Source organism: Cavia porcellus, unplaced genomic scaffold (assembly GCF_034190915.1).
Source record: "Cavia porcellus strain 051 isolate PalLab524CR breed Dunkin Hartley unplaced genomic scaffold, mCavPor4.1 scaffold_5, whole genome shotgun sequence".
NCBI classification, from domain to species: Eukaryota; Metazoa; Chordata; class Mammalia; order Rodentia; family Caviidae; genus Cavia; species Cavia porcellus.
In genome coordinates, this window is record NW_026947488.1 from 1,037,635 (window position 1) to 1,059,327 (window position 21,693).

Below are 21,693 nucleotides of genomic sequence, written 5' to 3' on the forward strand. Positions count from 1 at the left end.
GACAGACAGGCCGGCTCCCGTGCGGCGGGGACCGGTCCCCGGGGGAGAGGGGCGGCCAGCTGAAGGAAGAGCAGCCAGCTGAGCCCAGCACTGCGCCCTGCTCGCGAGCCTCAGCCAGCGACCAGGAGAGTGGAGACGCCTCCCTTAAACGGTGAGAGCAGGCCCACAAAGGGCGAACGCTCAGGGGTAAGCAGACTCGGCCCCGCGCCGCCTCTCCGCCTCCTCGTCTGGGACCGCGGCCAGGGCTTGCAATTCGCAGCCCCGCCGGCTGGCCGCCCCACTGCCCACAGTCCCGAGGGCTCGCAGGCCTTGGCTGCGGCCGGAACTTCCTCTCAGGCGCTTCAGCTGCCGGAAGTGCCCGCACGCAAAGGTCGCGGTGCGCCGGGCCGCCGGGAGGCGGCTCCGCCCCTGTCCCGTCAGGCGCCGCGCGAGGTCAGTGCTGGGTCAGCGAGGTGAGGGGCACGGCGTCTGCTCTGAGAACCGGGCGGGAGCAGGTTGGTGACGGCACTGGGCAGGGGCGGCAGGACAGGTTGGCGAGGACGAACCTGGGATTCTAGGGACGCTGAAAGCGGGGCTGGCAGGGACGGATAGCACTGCGGCGGGGCCAGGCCCGGTGTCTCAGGGCTTGGTCGGGCTCGGGCGGCCAGAGCCCGGGCCTTTGTGGCCTGTTCGCGGCTGGAGCCTGGCCTGGCCTGGCCTGGCCTGTTGCGCGTATCTGGAGCTCGCTAGCCCTGGGCCGTGACTGGAAGTTACAGGCGCGATTCCTAGGGCCACGCGAAGGGCCCGGGAGGAGAGGAGTCTGGGCAAACTGGAGCAGAGGAAGCCAAGAAGTGTTTTCAGACAGAGGGACAAACTCAGATTTGCATTTGGGAAGGTTAAGCATTGCTGCAAGTGGAATGACCGGCAGTGGCAGTGATGCAGGAAGAGTTGGTGGCTAGCCATGGAGGCAGGGTCGGAGCCTTACAGAATGGGGGTTCTGTAAGGAGTTGGACAAGGAGTCGGAAACCACCCTGGGTTCCTGATCTAAGCAGCCAGCAGGACAGACTGAGCTTAAAGGTAGAGGGCCCTAGTGGGAGGTGAGTGTGGGTGGCACACACCATGCCTTCTCTTAGGGTGCCCAGGGCAGGATGTATACGCTGCTGTCGGGGCTGTACAAGTACATGTTCCAGAAGGATGAGTACTGCATCCTGATCCTGGGCCTGGACAATGCTGGGAAGACGGTAGGTACTTGTCCCCTTACCGGCGCCCTGCCCTTGCCTGGTGGTCTAGTTTTGGTGTCATCCTGGCAGCTGCAAGTTCACTGCCTAGACTTACTCCAGAACCCTCCTGAGACCACAGGATGGTTTCTACTAGCTGTGTGTGGTGCTGGTGGTGGGGTTGCTACTGGAGATTGAATCCAGAGCCTTTGCACTGAGGTACATCCCCAGTACTTTCGTTTTTAGACAAGGTGTCAGGAAGATGCCCAGGCTGGGCTCCAATTTGCAGTCCTCTTGCCTTAGGCTCCCAGAGTGCTGGGATTACTAATGTATGCCACTGTGCTGGCCTCCACTAGCTTCTTGAAGAGCACTCACTGCCTTTCATTTTTTAAGGAATAGACTCAAAAAGGGATATTTGAGAAGTTGACCTGGAAAACTGCTCTAACTGCCTCTAATTATTTCTGCCTCTTTCCTCAGACCTTCCTGGAGCAGTCAAAAACCCGGTTTAACAGGAACTACAAAGGGATGAATCTATCTAAAATCACCACCACCGTGGGTCTAAACAGTAAGGGAACACTTTAGAGTTGTAGATTTAAGAGGACCCATAAGGATGCTGTGATGTCCACAGCCTAGTTGCCCAATGACCAGAGCCCTGAGTCTCTGCTCAGTGTTCCTGGCAGTGGCACAGATGTGGTTTACTCTATCCATGGGAGAGCTGGGATTTGTGTGTCGACAAATTTACCTGTTTTCTCCTCTTCCCAGTTGGCACGGTAGACGTAGGAAAGGCTCGCCTCATGTTCTGGGACTTAGGGGGACAGGAAGAGCTGCAGTCTTTGTGGGATAAGGTAAGACATCCACCGTCTTCCCCCTTGCCTGGCACTGCCTGCCCCTGTGCAGATTCTCTCCTGATGGCAACCTTCACTTTCTTCCTCAGTGAGAGATCCCATTATGTATTTTGTTCCTGAGGATTTTCTCCAGTTACTTCCTGTTTATCCCAGTCAAACTCTCAGCTGGAGTCATCACAAAAGTGATAGTAGGAGAGTTCCCACAAAGGAGTGCCTGGCCTTGGGGGTAGGGCTAGGTGAGATTTCAATGAAAAAAGCATTGTTCTTCAGTGGGTATGGGAAACTTACTGGGGTAACTCAGAGAGAGCTGCAGCCTGTCCTCTAGCAGACAGCAAAGAAGATGTTCTACAAATTTTTTTTTTTTTTTTTGTCTTTTTCCTTTTTATGGGTACCCGGGATCGAACTCACGACTGCCTGCTTGCAAGGCAGGCGCTTATGCCACTGAGCTAAATCCCCAGCCCAATGTTCTACAAGTTTACGTCCCCAAGAGAGGGTCCAAGAGTGGAGTTTATATGAAAGTTTTTTTTGAATGTTTTGGAGAACAACCTAAACATCTTAACAGTACCTGCAATATTTAAGACTCAAAATTGGGCATAAGCCTGTAGGGAAAATCTTGTAGCTGGCTGTTTCACAGAGCTGTCAAGAAATCTATGTTTCTTGCTCAGGGGAAAATAAAAAATAGGGAAACTGGAAGAACTCTTATGTCCCCTAAATGTGGAGACACAGTTGTTTCCTTTTACCTTTTACCTTAAAGATTTTGTTGTTCATCAGTATAGGACACAGACAGATATGACAAAGACCAGTTGTGGGAAAGGTAAGACATCTGTGGTCTTCCCCTTTTGCTTGGCATTGTCTGCCCCTGTGCAGTTTCTCTCCAGATTGGTAACCCTTAGTTTTTTCCTTAGTGGGGAAGGCACAAGGCCTGTGTTTCCTGGTGGGTCAGCCTGCCTCACTTCTAGCTTATTACCCACTTCTCAGGGGTGGCCTCTTCCACATCTAGGGGGGCATATTCTCAGAGTCAGATGGCAATTGCCTCTTTAAGGTAGTTTTTGGGCATCACTGAGATCTCAGTGTTAGCCCTCATCCCACAGCATAATCTGTATGCTGTTTATCCTGTCTTAGCTACTGAATCCAGCGCTAAGCAGGATAGACCCAGCTCCTTCCTCAGAGAATACCTGACCCATGGGTTGGCATGGTGGGTATGGGTAGTTCACTGATGCATTTCAGATGCCTTGGCCACCCTGAAGCTTGCCAGCTGTCCTGTGTTAGAACCAAGGCCCACATCTTGATCTTTGACTTGGGTTCCCTTTGCTAGGCCCCACTAAATTATTCCCACCTACCATGACTTCTAGATGGCATCTGCACTATGACCAGAAAGTTTCTTTTTTTTTTTTTTTAACTTTTAATCGGTACCGGAGTTCGAACTCACGACCGCCTGCTTGCAAGGCAGATGCTTATGCCGCTGAGCTAAATCCCCAGCCCCGACCAGGAAGTTTCTGACATGCTGTCTATGGCCCTTTAGGTCAGATAAAGCTGAACCAAGTTAGTCTTCTTGTCCAAATGCCTGGTATATGTGGATAGTTGCACAGATAATGACATTCTTGTCACAGGGTGGGAGTTAGGGAGTAGATGCCAATGTGGGTTGGGTAGAGCATGAATATTAAAGATCAGCACCAGGAAGACATCAGGGAGGGCACTGTATGGTACACAGGGAAAGATCAACTTGGGTGACTGGCGCAGTGGAGCAATGGCTGCCCCAGTGGGAAGCACTGGAGGAGAGTTGGTTGGTTGTGAGTGGCCTGTGTCAGCCAGAGCTGGCCAGGACTTCATATTGCTACCTGTGGGTCACTACTATGGCAGGTATGGCCTGGTAAGGTGGCTCTTGGCAAACAAAGTGGGTCCTGCAGGAGCCAAAGTGAGGCCATCTACTGTGCACACAGCCTGCTTCTGGAGGCAAGGCCACACTAGAGCTCGCATATCTGTGTTGGCCACAACCCATCTGTGTACTGCGTGGCTCTAGGCCTCTGTTGGGGAATAGCTTCTTCTAAGGGAAACTGCAGAGGGAAGTGAAGGAGTGGATTGGAATCTGCATCTGGTGTCGAATTGTGCTCATCTCTGTTGCTATTTCTTTTGCTGGACTATGACCCCCTACTGGTGGTCTGAGCCCTTCTCCCAAGTTGACCAGCCTTCCCTGCCACCCCAGGCAGTTATCCTTGCCATGATAGAGTCCACCTGGACACAAGACCTCAGCGTTCCCCATGCAACCGTGGTTTGTGTCTCAGGCTCAGCTCAGTGTGCTATTTTGGTGGGCAAGGCCCCTAATCCTATAGATGCCACAGGTGTGGGGTAGGTGTTACGGAAGGAACAGGAATAGGAGCTTCTGTTCTTACCTAGTTCCTCAAGACCTGGCATAAGAAAGACTAGCGCTCCTACCTTCCACCTATGGTCTGTCCCAGTGTGTTTATCTGAGCCAGCCATGAGCCATGAGCCATGCTTGTGTGTTTCCCTCTTTTGCTTACACAGGGTCTCCATGTGGCCACAAATGTGACCTCTTCATTTGGGGGGTTGATGTTCCATTTCTGTCTCACTGGCTGCTGCTGGGGTATCTACTTTTGCCGGGAAGGTATGATGGGCAGCTCTGGCTGTTTGGTCCATGGGTGTGGCCTCTGGTCACCCATGACACTCCTGCCTTGCTTGGGGTTTCAGGTACCATGTTCTGATTTGGGGGCTTACTACAAACCCCACACAGCAGCCCTTTCCACCATGGAGGGCTCCGTAGTAAGACAGGCCAGTGCCATGCCTGTGTAGCAAGAGGGCAGCCCACTTCCCAGGAGCAGAGCAGCTCTTGTGTGTGGGTCTTACTGCAGAGCCCTGAAGGACTTCTGGCCATACCCTCCAGCTCCACTGGAAATTGCAGGTGCTGTAGCTTTTCTGTTATGTGGTGGGACCCCTAAGGATCTTGCAGAGCCAGCAGGTGGCTGTCTCCCCGGCCCACCTCCTCATACTGGGTAACAAACCCAGGGCTCTCATACTGAGCTATATTTTAACCCTTTTTTAAAATTTTGAGATGGTTTTGCTAAGCTGCTCAGGCTCAGCTTGAGCTTGAGATCCTCCAACCTTAGCCTCCCAGAGTACTGGCATTATAGGTGTGGACCACCACTCTTGGCTCCCCATGCTGTTGTCCACTCTCAGATGCATGTGACCATTTGCTCCTCTTACCCTATCAAAAACACATCCTTGTACTGGGTCAGTGTTGAGTTATATCATGCTGAGGAAGAGGAGCTGGCATAACCATGAGGTAAAGTGGCAAGTGTGTGCTGTTGTCTGTGCCTCATGATCGTGCCTAGTTTAGTGATCTTTTCTGATGGGGTACAAGTGCCTAGGCCTGGTCCCTGCTGCTGCATGGGTCTGTAGCTCCTTGCCTGCCCATGTTTTCTTGCCAGTGGTGCTGGCCTAGCCTGCAGAGGTCTTGAGTTCAGTGACTGGCACTGTCCTTGAGAGGGCAGGCAGGCAGCTTAATAGACAGCTCTGGCCTTACCGACTGGGCTCTGGGAGGCTCACTGCTGACACACTTTGCATCCACATCTCTGGGTTTCCCTGGCATGCCAAGCACCACACAAGCCCCCAGGGTGCACCTTCACAGAAGCTATGCTATTGTCTAGGCTCCTCCAACCCATGCCTCACCTTTGCCTCTTTCTCACCACTGTGAGGCTAAAGGTTGTGTAGGCTCCCAGGGGCAGCATCCGGGCAGAGGAAGGCCAACCACCTCACCAGGGCTCTCCTGAAGGGACCTGGAGTATTTGCACTGCTGAATCTACCCCAACCTGAGAGGGCATCCCAGCAGGTCTTACAATCAGAACCAGACTAGCTCCCAGAGTGGTTGCCAGCCTCTGCCTGTCTCTTCCTCTTGTGGTCTTCTCCTGGTGGCCATAGTGCAGGACCTGGCTGAGTTTGCCCTTGACAGGGTGACAGCTCTGACCCCAGCTTCTGTTGTTTCCTTCTAGTACTATGCAGAGTGCCATGGTGTCATCTATGTCATCGATTCCACTGATGAAGAGAGACTGTCAGAGTCCAAGCAGGCATTCGGTGAGTGTAGCCTGGCCAATCCCAGGAGAAAAAGAGGGCATAAAAGCCCAAGCTTTGTAGGGAGGGCCCTGGGGAAAAAGGTCCAGTCTGGACATCCCACTTGTCTAGAACTAGCCTTGATAGAGACTGGGCCAGCACCTGCTTGGAAGTGCCCTTGTCCTCACTAAGAGGGCCCCAGGCACATTCCCTGTGATCAAGGTTGGGAGGGAGGAGAGCCCTGTCTCTACTGACCATGCCCTGTGGTCAAGGCAGGATGCAGAGTGTGAGGTGCCCTCTGTCTCACCTCCCCAGAGAAGGTGGTTTCGAGTGAATCTCTTGATGGTGTCCCCATCCTGGTGCTGGCCAACAAGCAGGATGTGGAGGTGAGCCCCCTGGCTCCTCTGGAAGTTACTCCCCTGCGTGAGAAGGCATCCCGTTGTCCTGCTCAATGCCCCTCCTGCCCATACCCTTAGGACCTCCAACTTACTGTACTGCTTTCCACTCTGGGTGTCACTAGGCTACTCTCTGCTGGAGAGCCCTCCCCCCAACTCGGGGGTAGGGATAGGGGTGGGGTGGCCCAGCAGGGCTGCCTCCGCCCCAGGGAGAAGCAGCACCCTCTGTCCACTAGAGGGCGACGGAGCACCGTCCAGTGTGTGGGGAGACCCAGCCAAAGCTCTGAGCAGGGCTGGACTGGGGCGCAGCAGGGGACCAATGTCCAGGCCAGCCACGCCCAAATCAGGGCTCCCTCTAAGGTGATACTGCCCTGGGAGTGCTGGCCATACAAAGTGCCTGCTTTCTGTGGCAGGGCTCGGCCCAAAAGATGTTGTAGTCCGAAGAGGGCCGAGGAGGCTCTGCCCCAGCTGTGCCCACTCCTGCCTTCCCTGTGAGCCTGGTGCGCCTTCCCTGCTTCTCAGACTCTTGGAGCCACCAGTGAGGGGGTCCACAAGGGGTGGGAATCTTCTGCCCTTTCCCTTTCTCCCTGCTGCCCTTGGGCCTCTGCTCCATGCCTAGGGCCCACTGTCGGAACTCTCCTGGGGTAGGTATGGCTCTCAGCTCCGGTGGCCCCTTACTGGAGCCTTGTGACCAGCCCTGGGTGTATGTTGAGTGACTGGGTCATCCTGACCACTGTGGCCTTGATTCGAGAACTCGGGTGGCCTGGGAGGGCCTTCCTCTAGTGTCCTCTGGGGTGAGGCTGAATGGGGCAGGCCCCAGGCTTTCCTCAGGACCTTGCTCCTCCACCAGACATGCCTCTCAATCCCTGACATCAAGACCGCCTTCAGTGACTGCACCTGTAAGATCGGCAGGCGAGACTGTCTGACCCAGGCCTGCTCCGCCCTCACAGGGTGAGTGCACGTTCACCCTTGGTCTGGGCCGGAACCAGCCCTGCCTTACACCTGCTGTCTCTGCAGCAAAGGAGTACGCGAGGGCATTGAATGGATGGTGAAGTGCGTCGTGCGCAACGTGCACCGGCCGCCACGGCAGAGAGATATCACATAGGCGCGGCTGGCCCTGTCATCTCGGACGGTTCGTCCCCTAGTGCTGGAGGAGCATTCTCCCTGCTGGCTCCTGTGCCATTGATCCTGGGGGTTGGGTTTGCTTTGCCCTTTGGTTCTTTTATTTGCTTTGTTTTCTCTAAGACAAACTTTTTTCTGTGTCTGGAAAAGTGTAGGTATCCAGAGGCTTCTGCCAGCGGTCATGGGCAGCTGGGCCTGCCTGCCTCCACATTGACCACCATAGGCCTTAGGTCCTGCTGGCCACTCTCAAGGGTCCTGGGTCCTTCTTGAGCCCAGGCATGGAGGAGGGTGGCTGGAGGGGCTCCCCAGGCTGCCTGCTGTGCCGGTGGAGTCTGAAAAGAGCTGTGTTGGAAGTGGGGTTGGCTGTGGCAGCTGCTTTGTCTCACTTGTCCATGGAGGAGGCAGATGGAACTGTGGCTTATCCTGGAGCAGATGTGGGGGCCAGTGTTGCCCTGAGGAATATCTAGCCCATGTGGCCAGAGGCCAGGAGGGCCCTAGGTTTTGCTGCAACCTCAGGACAGGGCTGAGATGACATGAAAGTCATACCTCCCCACTGGCCCATTCTCACTTCATTTTGATATCAGAAGGAGAGGGGTACCATGGAAATGAGAAGTCGAGCCTGTTGCCTATCTTTATGCCCCTCACTCTGGCAGCTTGGGCATTGTTGCTGTGGGCACAGGACTTCAAAGCCCAGCTCAAGTGGAACCATAGGGCACCTGGTTGAGTTGGGTGGGTCAGGTTCCCACAGAGCTATCAGTAGTGTGCTGGGCCTGCATACCTGGTCCTGGCTGGCCATGGGGGAGGGGTCCCAGATGTGCTAACAGGTGTTGGGGTAACCTATGGGGACAGTGGAGGTCTCCCTGACCTTTTCACACAGCACTACTTGGGCTGCCATTCCCAGGGAATCCAGCTGACTGCTGTGCCCTCCCCAGCGTGAACAGGGTAAGAATGCAAAATAAAGACAGCCTGGCTGCTCCTAGCCATCTGTCCCTCCAGACAGCCCAAAGGCTGCATCCCCTGCTGTCCAGGAATAGTTACCACAGCAGAAAGTTGCCACCCCAGGGTCCAGGGGACTGGTGGCATGGCCTAACTACCCAGGCCCTCAGCTGTTACGGATTGGCCTGGCTATGGCCTTGGAGACTTGGTGGTTCAGTGTGTCAAAGATCAGGTCACAACATACTGTTCCTTCCCTGGCACCCTAAGGGGTGGTGGGGCTGGGGAATACACATGACAGGGCGCGGGCGCTGTGTCTCTAGTGGAGGTCCCTTTCCCAGCGCTGATGCCCTGGTACAATCACACAGGTTGGTTCCCAGGACCTGCAGGAAGTAGGAAGGACCTGGCCATCCTGGAGGACAAGGGCAGTACAACAGTTCCCCAGGTCAGGGTGGACAGACGAACCTCACAGACTTAGAGGCCAGGGGTAGCCTTCACAGAATCCTCCTGGGAGACCTGAGGCTCTGGAGCAGTGCCATTGCCTATCAGCACTGCCCAGCCACTGAGCAAGAGTGGGGTCTCACAAAGAGTTTTGGGGGCCGCCCAGGCAGGCAGAGGGGCACAGTACCACGTGACCGCTATCTCTTCCCGCACTGACAGGCCCCACTGAGTACAGGAGTGGATGGCAGTCGGCTCCATGTCCCCTGTGCAAAAGGCGGGTTGGTGGGAAGTAGCCAAGGGAAGGCGCAGCCTCTCTGCCCAGGGCGCCTGCACTCTAGGGGCAGAGGCACGACTCAGGGCAGCAGGTCTAAGAAAGTCTTTATGAAATAAACTTTGCCAAGTCTCTCTGGTGCGTTTGACGGCCATGCTGGCGCAGGGCTGGGTGGGGCGCGCGCAGTACGGGATAAATAGGCTGCAGCTACTCAGCTGGCTGGGAGAAAGCGTGCGAGGACACTGCGCTGCAGCCCCGACAGCCCGGCCTCACGCAGAGCCGCCAGGAGCTGCTTGAGCAGGGGCGTGGCGCGCGCCTCACGGAGCTCCGAGAGCCGCCTCCGCAGCCCAGCCTGCAAGGCCACGCGGCCCTCTTTGGATGGCGACAGACTCCTGTCCCCCGGTACCCCTAGGGCCTGCTGCAACCGCTGCAGCCTTTTGAAGGAGAGGTCCTGAAAAGTCACGAAGTCTATGAGGGCTCGCTCGCACTCCTCGGTCCCTGCAGAAAAGGGGGGTAAAGTGTGGTGCTGCGCTCACCAGATGGAAGAGCTATGTAGCTGCGTAGTATGTGGGGAGCAGCAGCATGGGAGGCTCTCCAGCTTTCCCGGCACTGCTTCGGGGTGGTGGAGTGTGCCCAACCTGCCACCCAGAAGACACTGTGCTCCCCGCCCTCTCACCTGGCGCGGCGGGGCCGAGCGGGAAGCCGGTGCAGCTGGTGCACAGGGCGTCCCGGGAGGAGGAGCCCGGCACGTTGAGGGCTAGGCCCAGGGCCGTGCAGTTGCGGTGGGGGCGGCACCGATCTGAGCTCGAACTGCTGGCTGAGAAAGTACCTGTGGGACACGGCTGGCACTGCGTGTTCTGGCTGGGGGTTCCTGATAGGAAGGAGACCAGGGCAGGTCAGCTGGGGTGCCTTTCTCCAAACCCGCGCCCGCTTGCCCTCCACCCACCAGGGGCGGTCACTCCGGCGCCCGGCGGACACTGCGCGTGCTCCAGGCAGAAGCCAGCGTGTGCGTAGAAGCCCGGGCGGCAGCGGCAGACGCGGTTGTGGGTGACGCTGCAAGGCCGCGCCTCTTCCTCGTGCTCCCCGCAGATGACATTGCAGTAGCGGCAGCGCTCTAGGTAGTTCCAGAATTGCGTGTAGTGGCGCAGCGGGCAGGTACCACACGTTGTGGGTTGGTCCCGGCTGCACGGCTGCTGCACAAAAGTGCCTGGGGGGCACTGGGCGCAGTTCAGCCACTCCCGCGTCGCCATGTCCTGCCACAGGTACGTGGGTGCATCTGCTGCCCCTTGCACGGCCATTGCCAGTAGCAGAGTTGGCAGTGCCCACAGTGGGGGCAACCACAACTGATCCGGAATCTCTGGCGCCCTCATGGTCCTCTGGGGCAGAGCACAGCGTATACCTGATCCCGGTCGGGTCCTTTCTCGCCTAAGAGTGCCCCATGCACTCCAGCTTGGCTGCTAGGCAGCAAGTATATGGGACACATAGGGCGGGTCAACCTCGTCACACCCTGCGGGAACCCCCTACTTCCACCCCTGGCCAACTGCCCCTAGTCCTGGGCAGGGCGGCTCCCAGCTGCAGGAGACCCCTCCCGGAACTGCTGGGCGTGGCTGGCGCCAGTGTTTAATGATCCCCAGGGAGGGGGCGACGTTTCCCACAGACCAGCTCTGTGTTGAACACTCAGGGTGCCACTGCCAGCGGTTTTTATTAGACCCTGGCCCTGATAAAGAGGGAACACAGCTCAAACAGCAGCCCTCACAAGCCAGCGGTGAGGAAATCTCATCTTCCAGGTGACCCACCCAGGCTTTGGGGGTTTCCCAGGGGTGGCCCCAGATTCCAAGAGTCAGGGCTCCCACCTGTCTGAAGCCCGAAGTAGGCCTGGCAGTTAGTACCAGGCCAGCCTCCCTCCCAGTCAGGGCGTGGAAGGAGGCACGTGGCCCACAATGAGGCTGGACAGGCCAGTGTGGAGCCCTGAGTGTCTCCACAGATGCTCACTGAAGCTTCGGCCAGAAGACTTGCATGAGGCTCTGCTTCCTGATGGCAGCAAAGCAGGATGGACACGTCCTAGAGGGCTGTGGAGATACAGGCCACTGGGCATGCCTGCTGGGCACTGAATTAGTGTGCCCCCACACCCCCTTGGCTAAACACCTAGGGTGATGCCTGGTTGGGACCAGAGCCAGGCACCAACCTGGAGGTGCTGTCGCCAGCAGGCCTGGCAGCGGTGCAAGTCACAGGAGAGGCACCTGAAGGTCACTGTGTTTTCTGCCCTGCAGCCTGGGCACGAGAAGCCTGCTGCAAGAGGCCTGCCTGAGTTTGCTGGGCCTGCTCCAGTGCACCCCCAAACTTGGCAATCCCTGTGGCCCCGCCTGTGGTTTACCATGGTCAGGAGGCCGAGGGGGCAAGCTAGGCTCCTCGTGCTCATCTGGTGTGCAGTTAAGAAAGGAAAAGATCTTGCTCTGGGTCTTTCTGGGTCTTTCTAACTGGGAGGGGCCTGCAGATGGGAGAGTCAGAGGTTGTCTGAGGCTTCTTCCTGATTGCCAAGAGGCTGACAAGGCAGGGTGGAGGAGCAGGCTGGCAGACCCCACCTGGCTGGGGAGCCTCACTGGCCAGTTCCAGGGGTTTGGTGGGACTCTTCTCCTGGAGGCCCAGTAGTTGTGTGTCTGAGGTAGGCAGGCCCATCAGATCTGCGCAGGTCTGTAGGAAGCGCTGCTTGTGGTGGGGATGCACAAACATGCCGAACCCTACAGGGAGCTTGGTTCATGAACACTGCCTAGGCCTGGCCACCCTGCTTTCTCCATAGCACCCTTGTCCCACCTCACCCCCAGCAGAGGCCACTTGCTTTGCAACAGAGGGAGGTCCTCAGGCCTTTCGGTGGTCAGTGCGGCCAGCACTGTCAGCACCTGGCTGAGGCTGTCATCCTGTTTGTATGCCTTCAGTGCTGCCAAAAGCTGGCCGTGGGCTGTGGACCCCAGGGCCTTGCGGACATCTGCCAGGTAGGCACTCTCAGCAGACTGGCCTGGCTTGTCTACTCTGGACTGCACTCCTAGACAGGCGCGGGTGTCTCCTGTGGGGGAATAGCATGGCTTGGGACAGAGTTGGGGGTCAACTTTCCCCCACCTCTGCCTGCAACTCCCCCAGGAAGTACTGGAGAGCCTTCGAATTGGCTGGGACAATGGCAGGCCAGAACTACAAGTAGCACAGAACCTCAGACACACACAGTGCCTTTTAACTCCATGGATGGCTCTGGTTTAAAGCTGTTCTTTAGCTGAACAGACTCCCCAGAGCTAAAGCTGTTCTTTAGCTGAACTGTGATGTATAAACTTACAGCTGCAGACCTGACCTGGGGTCTGCAGGAGCAAGTACCTGTGGGGGGTTGCCAGGTGGACAAGTGAGGCCCACCCTGGTTCAGGTGCACTCCAGGATCTAGGTGCCTGGCCACCTCCTTGGATTGGGTCAGCTTGGGCTGAGGATCCTTCTTTCCTGAAGAAATAAGCTCTTGAGGGTCTGAAAGTCCCAGGAGAGAGGGCAGGCCTGGCTGGGGTGACCAGGACTTGCAATCCTCCGTGACCTGACACACAAGCCTCAGGCACCAGGGAAGCTGCTGGTCCCAATGGGAGGGGCAGGGCACTGATCAACCCAATGGGGTGGGGCCTTGACAGCTGAGACCTCTCTAGGGAACCCTAGGGTGGGCTGATCCTCAGCAAGCATGACAACAGGTGCTGTCTCTAGATGGACTCTTGGCTCTGCTTAGAGACAGGAAGGTGAGCAGATGGGCAGTGCAGGACTGTGACACACACCCGACTTCATGAGTACAGGTCTCATGTGGAAGCCTGGACTCAGCACTGTACAAGGGAGCAGGGCACACCCCACCATGATCCTTATCACCCGTACAGAGGAGCAGGGAGACTGGGCCAAGCCTAACCTGCCCAGGACTCCAAGTACCTCCACTGCTGGGTCTGAGCCACTCACCGCTATGTTCCAGGGCTGGCACTGCCTGCTGCCCACGGGGGAGGCTGGGCTGTGGCCGGCTGCTGCAGCCTTGACCAGTGAGCTGAATGCACATGTCTTCAAACTGCTGTTTGTGATGGGACCGCACAAACTGGTAGAAGCCTGTTGGGGGGGAGGGTGAGGTCTGGACCTGTGGGCTCCACACCCTTCAACCACTGGGCTGGGGACCCTGGGAGCTACAGACTGTCCACTTGGCCCCTTCCAGAAAGCAGGAACAATCTTGGGCTTCTGTAGCCTTCTACTCACCCTGGCAAGCACCCGTGCTCCACGCGCCCCCCCCCCCCCATGGCCTTGAGCATGACAGAGCCTTCTACGGGCCAGGGCACCTTGGAGCAAGGTATGCTTCTTGGGGTCTTCACCAAAAAGGCAACGGAGGCAAGCTGCCAGTGCTTCAAAGTCATCAGAACCCTTGTAGGCCTTCAGAGCCTGGGTAAAAGTATCAAAGCTGGCTTGGCTGAGTGCCTGCTTCACAGCCACCATGAACAGCTTCGCTCTCTCTTCTTGTGTACCAGCCGCTGGCACCTCCTGATGGGACACATGGCCAAGGCTGCTGTCAGGACCAGCCCTGATCCTCCTGCCCTCAGGGCAGTGCAAACCCCAAGACACCCAGGATGGCAGATGTTCCTGCCTGCTGAGAAGCAGAGGGCAGAAGATCTCTAGAGAAAAGGCTGCAGTCCTGGGGCATGGGTGGGCCTTGGCCCGGCTAGGACCAGGAGGCCTACAGAATTCACGAGCACCTCTCTGCTCCTCCCTGCAGCAGGTGCAGCTAGCTAAAGCGGAGTTCTGAGAACTAATGCTCACAGAAAGAAGCATGCTCAACAGGCTGCACCCCACTCATGCATGCTCTAGACCTGAAGAAACCCAATCAAGGATGGTCCAGGCAGCCCTCACTCCATCCCGCCCATCCCAGCCAAGCCCAGAGGGCCCAGCCCCTCAGCAGCCAGTCTACTTCCTGCAGACGCCAGCCCTCACTAGGCCCTGCCTGGTTCTTCCCAGAAGCTGAGGGACATGGACAAAAGCAACCACACTTGGGGTTTTCCACCAGGCAAAGGGGCTTCCTGCCTCCGCTTGTAAATCAGTTGCTTTCATCTGAGTCGGGACATGCTGTACTGCCTCACACAGACTGGAGCCACAACTCAAGAAAAGCCAGGGTCCAGTAGACAGTGGTCCACCACAGTGGGGGGAATCATGGGTGGCTGCAGGCCCTCCAGAGAATGTGCCCAAGGGGCTGGGCCACATTCTGGCTGGAAAAGAAAGATGGGCTGTTGCGCCACTCACAGAAGGAGCTGCAAACTCAAGCCCCCTGGGCTGTCAACATCACGGCTATCCAGGACATCCATTTCCCTAGGCCTGCACTGGCTCACACCCCTGCAGGAGCCAGATTCCCACACTGTATGTGAGCAGCCTGACAGACCTGAAGAGAGGGCTCACATACCCGTCGGGTGACCAGCCTGACCTTCTTCCTTCCACCTCTCTGCTCATCAGCCAGCCTCTTTTCATACTGAAGGGACAGGGAAGAATGGCCAAGTGCCTGCAGGAGATACAGCTACAGTTTCACCCCACACATTGAGGGCATCTGGACACACACACACACTCCCCAGGACCCTGATAACAGCCCAGTCGTGCAGGAGGGCGCCTCGACAGAACCCTGCACTGTCTTCAGAGTTATGCGACCACCCCCGTGGCTTGCAGGCAGCAGTGTGTGACCGCAGGCCCGAGGACAGCTCTATGCTAACTCTGAGGTGTCAGCACAGGCTCGCTGTAGGGGCTTGTAGGCAGGAGTGGAGGGAAGGAATGGCTCCCGAGAAGAAGCTCCAAGTGAGGCTCAGGAAATTATGGGCTACTAGCTAAAGGCCACAGCAGGAAGGAAAGGAATGCGGGTCCCATCCCATGGACCAGGTCCTGAGAAAGGCCAGCCTTGGGGGTGGCGGGAGGCAGCAGATCTTGAGGACTATGCCAGGCTGACTAGCCAGGGAACCAGTGTACTAGGGGCTACCTGGGGACCAGGGTCCACTTCTACTGGGGAGCCAGCAGCCTGGAGCTATGGGCACAGCATAATGGGGAGTGCCAGTTGTCCACCTGCCCTCTGGAGAGGGTCTAGGCTGTCCTCGGCAGCCAAGGCCTACGTCATCCTCAAGCATCACCCTCACTATTCCCTACCAGCTTCTTCCCAGCATAGGCCTCCTGTGGTTCCTCCGCCTTCTGCTCGCTGTGTTCCAGGGCAGCCAGGAGCCCCACAGGCCTCCGCTGGGCAGGGAATGCCTCTTGCTCATACTCCACACACAGGGCGCTCTCAGGGTCCTCCACAGCCAGCAGTCCTGCAGGAACGTTGGTGTGGCAGTGACCTTTACAGGGGCCCAGCCTACAGGAAGCAACTACTCCTGCCAAGCAAGCTCTGCCTCTGCCCCCATGCGGCCCCACACACCGGCAGGTTTCGACCTCAGGCTGGGCACATGCACATCTAGACTTGTGGCTTTTCTGGTAGAGAGGAGGGGTCCAGGCGATGCAGCCACTTTGGCAGCAGCTTCTCCCTCACCCACACCTGAGGCCAGGGCCTTGAGGGTTGGGGCAGGCATCTGCAGAGCAAAGGGTGTAGAAGCTACCTTCTGTGGCTCCTCTGGGTGCGGGGCTCCCCCGCCCCTCCGGCCAGGGTGAGAGGCATAGCCGACTAGGCATTTGGACACTTACAATTTTCTGAGCAACACGGAAGAACTGGGCTACGTCTCGAATGACATGGCCAAAGTTGTCATACACCTTGAGATATGGGCGCACCCAGGAGGGCAGCTGGGCTTTGGCGTCTGCATAGGTGAACCTGGAGGGTTATATAGTCATCAGCCAAGCATCCTCTGCTCAGGCCGAAGGCCATCCCTGCACAGTAGCCCACCCAATTGCACACAGGTCTCCAAGTGAAGCCATAAAGCTCAGACCCAAGGGGCTGGGGATTTAGCTCAAGCAGGCAGTCGTGAGTTCGATCCCTGGTACCGATAAAAACGAAAAAGACAAAAAAAAAAAAAAGCTCAGACCCAAGTCAGTGGCTGCCCTGGGCTTCATGCAAGGGAAACAAGCTCAGGGCACAGCAAGGACCTCGAGCCATGGGGGTATTCGGGGTGGCCAGGTGGAGCCCACTTGTACCTGTGGTCACACAGGAAGATGGCCCCATAGTCATGGCGGTGCCTGATGACTCGCCCAATGGCCTGGTTCACAGCCCTGGATGCCTGCTGCCGGTACCATTCTTGCCCTGAAAGGAACTACCAGGCAATGGTCTCAACCACAGGGACCCTGGTCCCTGGGTCCTTGTTCTTCTCCTGCCCCTGGGTCTGTGATGTCTCACCTGACTTCCGGGTTGGTTCTGGCCCCGCATCTCATCCAGAAACTGCATCTTGAGGACAACCCGGGGGTCCATGCGTGGAGGGTACGGGAGGCCCGTGATAATCACGCCACGACCATTTGTGTCTGAGAAGTCCAGCCCCTCGCTGGCCTAGGACCCAGACCCAAGAACAGTGGGCTGTGGGCACTCCTCTTCCCTGCTTGCCTGCACTCAAGCTTGACAATCTTCCTCAAGGTCTGTCCACACCCCAAACCTCCAGCTGCCTCTCCCTATGATGGGCAGGGAGAAGGAAACTCCTCTCTTGGGCCCGGCCCACGCCAGAACCCTGTGACCAACCCTCTCAGAACTGAGTCTCCTGTCTTGCCTCTCTTACCCTGGGCCAGTGCCCAGCAAGGCCCATGGCACCACTCCCACATCTGTTTGTTCGATGCAGGGCCAAGGTAGAGGGGTGGCCTGTGCTCCCAGGCTCAGCCCCCCAGGGCTAGTCTGCTGATCACTCTTAGCTCCTACCAGGGGCCAAATGTGGGGAAGATGACTGGCAGAGGCCTCACCTTGCCCCGGCACACGGCGAGGAAGGTAGCCCCACTGGAGCCAGGAGAGGCGACCCGTTGGTAATAAGCATCGATGACCTAGGAGAGGTAGGTCCCCCGAGCTTTGAGCCCCAGCCTTCCTCCTCCTCAGGTCACAATGGTTCCACATCTCATCCTGTGATGATGGCATTGTCCAGCCCCCACTGCCCACACACAGCACCCAAAGACCATTCTGTTTCCCAGTGAACCCAGGGAACCTCAAGGTGAGGGTAGCTGAGGGCATGAGGGTCAGCTGCCACTGTCACCATGTCCTGATGCTTTCAGCAACACACTGAGGACAGGGAGGAAGCACAAACCCCTGAAGGGGACCCTGCAGCCAGCCTGAGCTCAGGGCAGGGGTGGGGACCAACCTAGGGGGCTCAAGGGGCCATGAGGGCAGCAGCCCCAGAATCCAGATGGAGCACAGACCTCTGAGAAGCTGACTTTGCTCCTCGGCTCCACAAACAGAGGTTTCAGCGCCTCCAACTTCCGGGCCAAGTCTCGGGCCTGGGGGAGGAGGTCAGGATGTGGACAGGCCTGTTGTTCCTCTAATTAGACCTGCGCAGGCTAAGGCTTGCCACCGTTTCCTATATACCTTGGCATAGCCCGCCCACCTTGGCCAGATCCCTGGCCACCTGAGGGTCCCAACCCATGGACTCGCAGAGGGTCATACCCGCCAGAACTCCAGGCTTTTCTCCATGACAGGGTAGGAAGGGAAGAAGACCAGGAGCCCATGCGGCACCACACGGGCGATGTTGCCTGGAGGTACATGACTGGTCAGGGTAAGTGCTGGGCATCTGCAGATCTCGCCTGGCTCTGGGACCAGGGGCTGAGTATACTGGTCCTAGTGGGACCAAGGCTTCCCAGAAAAGACAGGATCCTATGTAGAGCACACTCACCCAGAGTCTTGCCCAGAGAAGACAAGCACTCCTCAGAAAACCTGCACAAAGACAGAGTGGTGTTTGCCACATGTCCCACTGCTCAGCCACAGGTCCCGCCCGCTTGCCCTCTAGGCCCAAAGACCAGAAGCTCTCACCGCTTGTCAAACGCAGAGCTCAGCTCAGCTCCATCAGGGCCTCTAGGGACAACCCCCACCCAGAGCTGGTGCTTCTCAATGACATGCGGGTTCTCCAGGCAGACTGGAAAGGGGCTGGGGCAGACAATGGGTGGCCCCTAAGGTATGGGACCCCCAGAACCCTGGCCGACATCCCCAGGCCAGCACTCCCCACCCCCATACATCCCCACCACTCAGCCTGTACATCTGCATCTCCAAGGCGAAGGAGGACAGGGGGGCCAATGTGCCACTGGTGAGGATGAGGGTGCGCACACCCTGGCAGACCAGCTCCCGCATGCTGTGGCCCGGGCTGAAGCACCAATAGCTTAGCACCTTCCCTGCAACGGAGTGGGGTGTGAAGACAGGACCAGGCTAACACTATCATCTTTTCCTCCCACCAGAGTGCGGCAGTCAGAAGGAAAGTTCTACTCTGAGACCAGTTCAGCCTGACCTGGGGAGCAGGAGACAGGCCTGGGAGAATTCGAGGTGATACCGAGGAAGGTTAGCCAATCCCAATCCCAAATTTCTGCAGAAATTATGACATGAGGCATAGGGCTCAGAGCCACTCTGCCAAAGGCACATGGGAAGGAAACTATCTGACCTCCTGACACTCCAAGCACAATTGAAAAAGAGAGACGCAAGCAAGTTCCTACACTGGTCACGTCAGCATCAAGCAAGGTCACTGGTTCAGAGGAAGCTCACAGACCCTTACAGTGCCGGGCTAACCAGAGCGTGGCCACCACCTCCGACTCACGCCGGTGGGCCAGGAAGCTCCGGAAATTAACACCACACCAACAGCAAGACAAAATGAGATTCTGAAGGGTGGACTAGGCGTCAGCAGAGACAAGGGCAAATTTCCTGAAAAATGCAAAGCCACAATTTCACACCTGAGAAGTTTTGTCAACCCTGGGACGAACTCTGCCCTGCCTGGGCACTCTCTGGGGCTGTCATGCAAGGAGTGGTCTTAATGACCTAATTTCCTAGAAACACCCAGAGAGGGCTGCTTCTGAGAAGTCACATGATTTCACTTGGCCTCTCAGTACCTGAGCAACCCACATGGTCTCACAGCCTCCCACATGATGTCCCTACCCTCAGGATAGACGCTTCCTGTGAGGAGACTTCATGCTATAAGACCTTGAGGGATCAGAGCCTGGCCACACCACCTCTCAGCCTGATCTGGCCCTTCTCTTCCCCCTAGGTTAGGGATACGCAAACCTCAGCACACACTCTCCAAGGGAGCTGCTTTTGTTGAGCCCATGACCTGAGTCGGTCAGCAGCCAGAGAGCAGGCCACAAAAAGGAACGATACACATGGAGGCCCAGAGGCAAAAGCAGCGCTGTGAGACCCCAAGGGCCACATGGGACCTGTGGGCCGAAAGGTATCTCACATAACAGCTCCCAGGAGCTCCAGCCAAGAAGCTACACCAGGGATACACACCATGTGAGGACAGGGCTGGCCACACCCAGTCCCCATCTGTCTACCCCTCACCAAGCCCATCTAAGACACCAAGTCCCAAGAAAAGCCCTGGATTCATGAGAGAGGTTTGAGCTCAGGACAGACAACAGGGTCAGTCTCCTGCCTTTCAAACATGCCAGGATCAATCTCCTGGCAGTCGGGAACAGGGCTGGCAGGACCTCTCCACAGTGCTGGCCAAACAAGGGATGAGAGCAGGTCTGTACTGACTTGCCTTGGCTAGTGAGTATGTCCCAGAAGGGCAGAAGGCCCTCTGCTGGCTCTGCTACTGCCCACAATGACTGCAAGCAAGAGGCCACAGGCATGCCTGGTCCAAGGAGTGGCAGTGCTGGGTATGTACTACGGTCAGGCAGCGGAGCATGTCCTGGGCCCCAGACCCTGTACCTTGCTTTCTAGATGCAGTGGTGCTCCAAGCATCTGAGTGCTGGGCTGCCTTCCGGAGGCCAGTGTCAGGGTGGATGTGCACCTGGAGGAGTAAGCACATACAGGTACGCTGAGGCCCTAAGTGGGGCCAGGAGGCAGCCCCAGTCCTGCCCCCATCCTGGGGGCAGCTCCCACCTTATAGAACTGTGAGATTCCTAGGCTGCCCTCAGCCGGGTCCAAACTGAACACGATCTGAAAGGCAAGAAAGCAGAGCATGCAGGTCAGACCCCGAGGCAAGAGGACAAAGACTTTGTGGTGTGACAGGGTAACTGAAGCCTCATGACCCAGCATATCAGATCCCTGAAGCCACCCTGCCCTTCTCTGAGTTGCCTCATACTTGCCCATGCACTCGGGGGCACACACGGCCCTCTATCTAACCTGATGCATCCTCAGGCCAAGAGGCAGCAGCTCACACTTGCCCCTGTTCTCCCCTTCCCAGGGGCAATCACTTCACACCAGGAATGCCCCAGCGGGCACCAAGGCAACAGTGAGAAATGGGAGCCACTCAAAGAGAAGGGACATGGTCATCAAGGTAATACTCACTCTGTGAAGCACCCTGTAGAGACCTGAGCCAGAGCAAACAGATCCAAGAACCACAAGGCAGGCCCTTGGCAAACCAGAGAGCCCCAGGTACGGGCATAGCACTGCAGGCTGTGCAAGGGTCCAGCGTGCACACACATGGGCAATGTGTACAGGACTCAGCACCTCGAGGGCACAGTCTGACTAAGCACGTCCTATAGCTGTCCCCACTCTCAGGACAGCTACACACTGAGCTCCACATTTTAACACAACACTACCTCGGCCTGCAGAAACAGACACAATAGCAGTTCACTTCAGGGGTGCCAGGAGCAGCCCTCACATATCCACAGACAAGCAGTCATTTGAGGGACCCCATGGGTGAGCTGCTTACATGATGCCTGTCAGAACCACCTACCTCCCTAAAAACTCCACCACTGTGCTAGGGTTCACCTCTCCTTAAAACAGCATATCTCCAAACTCGAGTCCCAGCACACTGCCCAAGGCGGAAACCCTCATAACCTCTCCTGCCTGGTACCCATGAAATCTGAGGTCAGCCATACAGGGCAGCCCCTGTCTGTCTCCAGGAGTACCGCAGAGGCCCAGCTTCCCATCTGGGTTGGTGAGTGTGGCCTCAGTGTCACTCTGGCTCTGCCCCTGCATGTGCACCCACAGGGCTTCAGCAGCAGCCCATTCACCACACCCCAGCCACCAGCTGAGACTCTCTGACACCAGCTGTGAGGGGCTGGAGTTGAAGGGGCTGTCTCCCACTCCTGCCTGTGCCCCACATGGGCAGTCTAGAGATACTTTCACTCCACAGGGGTCCAACTAGGGCTTGAGATGTAGCTCAATGGCACAGCACCTGCTTGGCAAACATGAGGCTGTGAGTTCAATTTCCAGTACTGAAAAAAAACAAAAACAAGAAAAAAGCATGGGCCCAGCCCAACCAGCCTCTCAGTAAAGGACAGAGCTCCCTGGGTCCTGAGGAACCTGCAACAGCCAATGCTTTTTCTGAGGCGGGATCTCACTATGTGGTGCAGGCTGGCCTTGAACTCAACAG

The 21,693-nt window shown here is 57.1% G+C and overlaps 3 protein-coding genes across 13 annotated transcripts in view; 1 reads left to right on the forward strand and 2 right to left on the reverse strand.

Moving 5' to 3' along the window:
• Positions 1–12: 12 nt before the first annotated feature.
• Positions 13–9,399, forward strand: Arfrp1 (ADP ribosylation factor related protein 1). 2 transcript variants are annotated; one of them, XM_013144604.2, is made up of 8 exons: positions 13–151; positions 1,113–1,220; positions 1,674–1,761; positions 1,959–2,041; positions 6,046–6,127; positions 6,419–6,489; positions 7,349–7,449; positions 7,516–9,399. In XM_013144604.2, exons 2-8 carry the CDS (start codon positions 1,128–1,130, stop codon positions 7,601–7,603), a joined length of 606 nt encoding a protein of 201 aa, XP_013000058.1. In that variant the 5' UTR covers positions 13–151; positions 1,113–1,127; the 3' UTR covers positions 7,604–9,399. The 2 variants fall into 2 exon arrangements, with proteins under 2 accessions (XP_013000058.1, XP_003462842.1); XM_003462794.5 differs by lacking the exon at positions 13–151 and adding an exon at positions 381–494.
• Tnfrsf6b (TNF receptor superfamily member 6b) lies at positions 9,356–10,849 on the reverse strand. The gene is made up of 3 exons (XM_003462829.5): positions 10,212–10,849; positions 9,942–10,136; positions 9,356–9,763 (listed from the first exon to the last, which is right to left on the reverse strand). The coding sequence occupies exons 1-3, from the start codon at positions 10,633–10,635 to the stop codon at positions 9,477–9,479; spliced, it is 906 nt and encodes a 301-aa protein (XP_003462877.2). The 5' UTR covers positions 10,636–10,849; the 3' UTR covers positions 9,356–9,476.
• A 99-nt stretch (positions 10,850–10,948) lies between these two features.
• Positions 10,949–21,693, reverse strand: part of Rtel1 (regulator of telomere elongation helicase 1) — a 40,477-nt gene continuing 29,732 nt past the window's right edge. For 4 of the 10 annotated variants that reach the window (XM_013144595.3, XM_063247995.1, XM_063247992.1 and 1 more), the window contains 22 exons: positions 20,253–20,309; positions 20,079–20,160; positions 18,427–18,559; positions 18,204–18,317; positions 18,067–18,107; positions 17,841–17,926; positions 17,597–17,674; positions 17,150–17,227; positions 16,602–16,748; positions 16,403–16,518; positions 15,959–16,082; positions 15,696–15,846; positions 15,431–15,588; positions 14,706–14,801; positions 13,597–13,795; positions 13,232–13,372; positions 12,626–12,766; positions 12,102–12,326; positions 11,848–12,003; positions 11,640–11,753; positions 11,451–11,554; positions 10,949–11,334 (listed from right to left, as the gene is read on the reverse strand). In XM_013144595.3, the coding sequence (XP_013000049.2) occupies positions 11,254–11,334; positions 11,451–11,554; positions 11,640–11,753; positions 11,848–12,003; positions 12,102–12,326; positions 12,626–12,766; positions 13,232–13,372; positions 13,597–13,795; positions 14,706–14,801; positions 15,431–15,588; positions 15,696–15,846; positions 15,959–16,082; positions 16,403–16,518; positions 16,602–16,748; positions 17,150–17,227; positions 17,597–17,674; positions 17,841–17,926; positions 18,067–18,107; positions 18,204–18,317; positions 18,427–18,559; positions 20,079–20,160; positions 20,253–20,309 (2,622 nt within the window). In that variant the 3' untranslated portion in view covers positions 10,949–11,253. The remainder of the gene's footprint in view (positions 11,335–11,450; positions 11,555–11,639; positions 11,754–11,847; positions 12,004–12,101; positions 12,327–12,625; positions 12,767–13,231; positions 13,373–13,596; positions 13,796–14,705; positions 14,802–15,430; positions 15,589–15,695; positions 15,847–15,958; positions 16,083–16,402; positions 16,519–16,601; positions 16,749–17,149; positions 17,228–17,596; positions 17,675–17,840; positions 17,927–18,066; positions 18,108–18,203; positions 18,318–18,426; positions 18,560–20,078; positions 20,161–20,252; positions 20,310–21,693) is intronic. The other 6 variants (XM_013144594.3, XM_005000370.4, XM_063247990.1 and 3 more) reach the window with 6 other exon arrangements.

Coding starts and splice junctions, on each gene's coding strand:
- Arfrp1 (XM_013144604.2), top strand. CDS start 1,128: ATGTATACGCTGCTGTCGGGGCTGTACAAGTACATGTTCCAGAAGGAT. Junction 1,221..1,673: donor TGGACAATGCTGGGAAGACG/GTAGGTACTTGT, acceptor CTCTTTCCTCAG/ACCTTCCTGGAGCAGTCAAA. Junction 6,490..7,348: donor CCAACAAGCAGGATGTGGAG/GTGAGCCCCCTG, acceptor CTCCTCCACCAG/ACATGCCTCTCAATCCCTGA.
- Tnfrsf6b (XM_003462829.5), bottom strand. CDS start 10,635: ATGAGGGCGCCAGAGATTCCGGATCAGTTGTGGTTGCCCCCACTGTGG. Junction 10,137..10,211: donor CGCCGGAGTGACCGCCCCTG/GTGGGTGGAGGG, acceptor CCTTCCTATCAG/GAACCCCCAGCCAGAACACG. Junction 9,764..9,941: donor GCTCGGCCCCGCCGCGCCAG/GTGAGAGGGCGG, acceptor CCTTTTCTGCAG/GGACCGAGGAGTGCGAGCGA.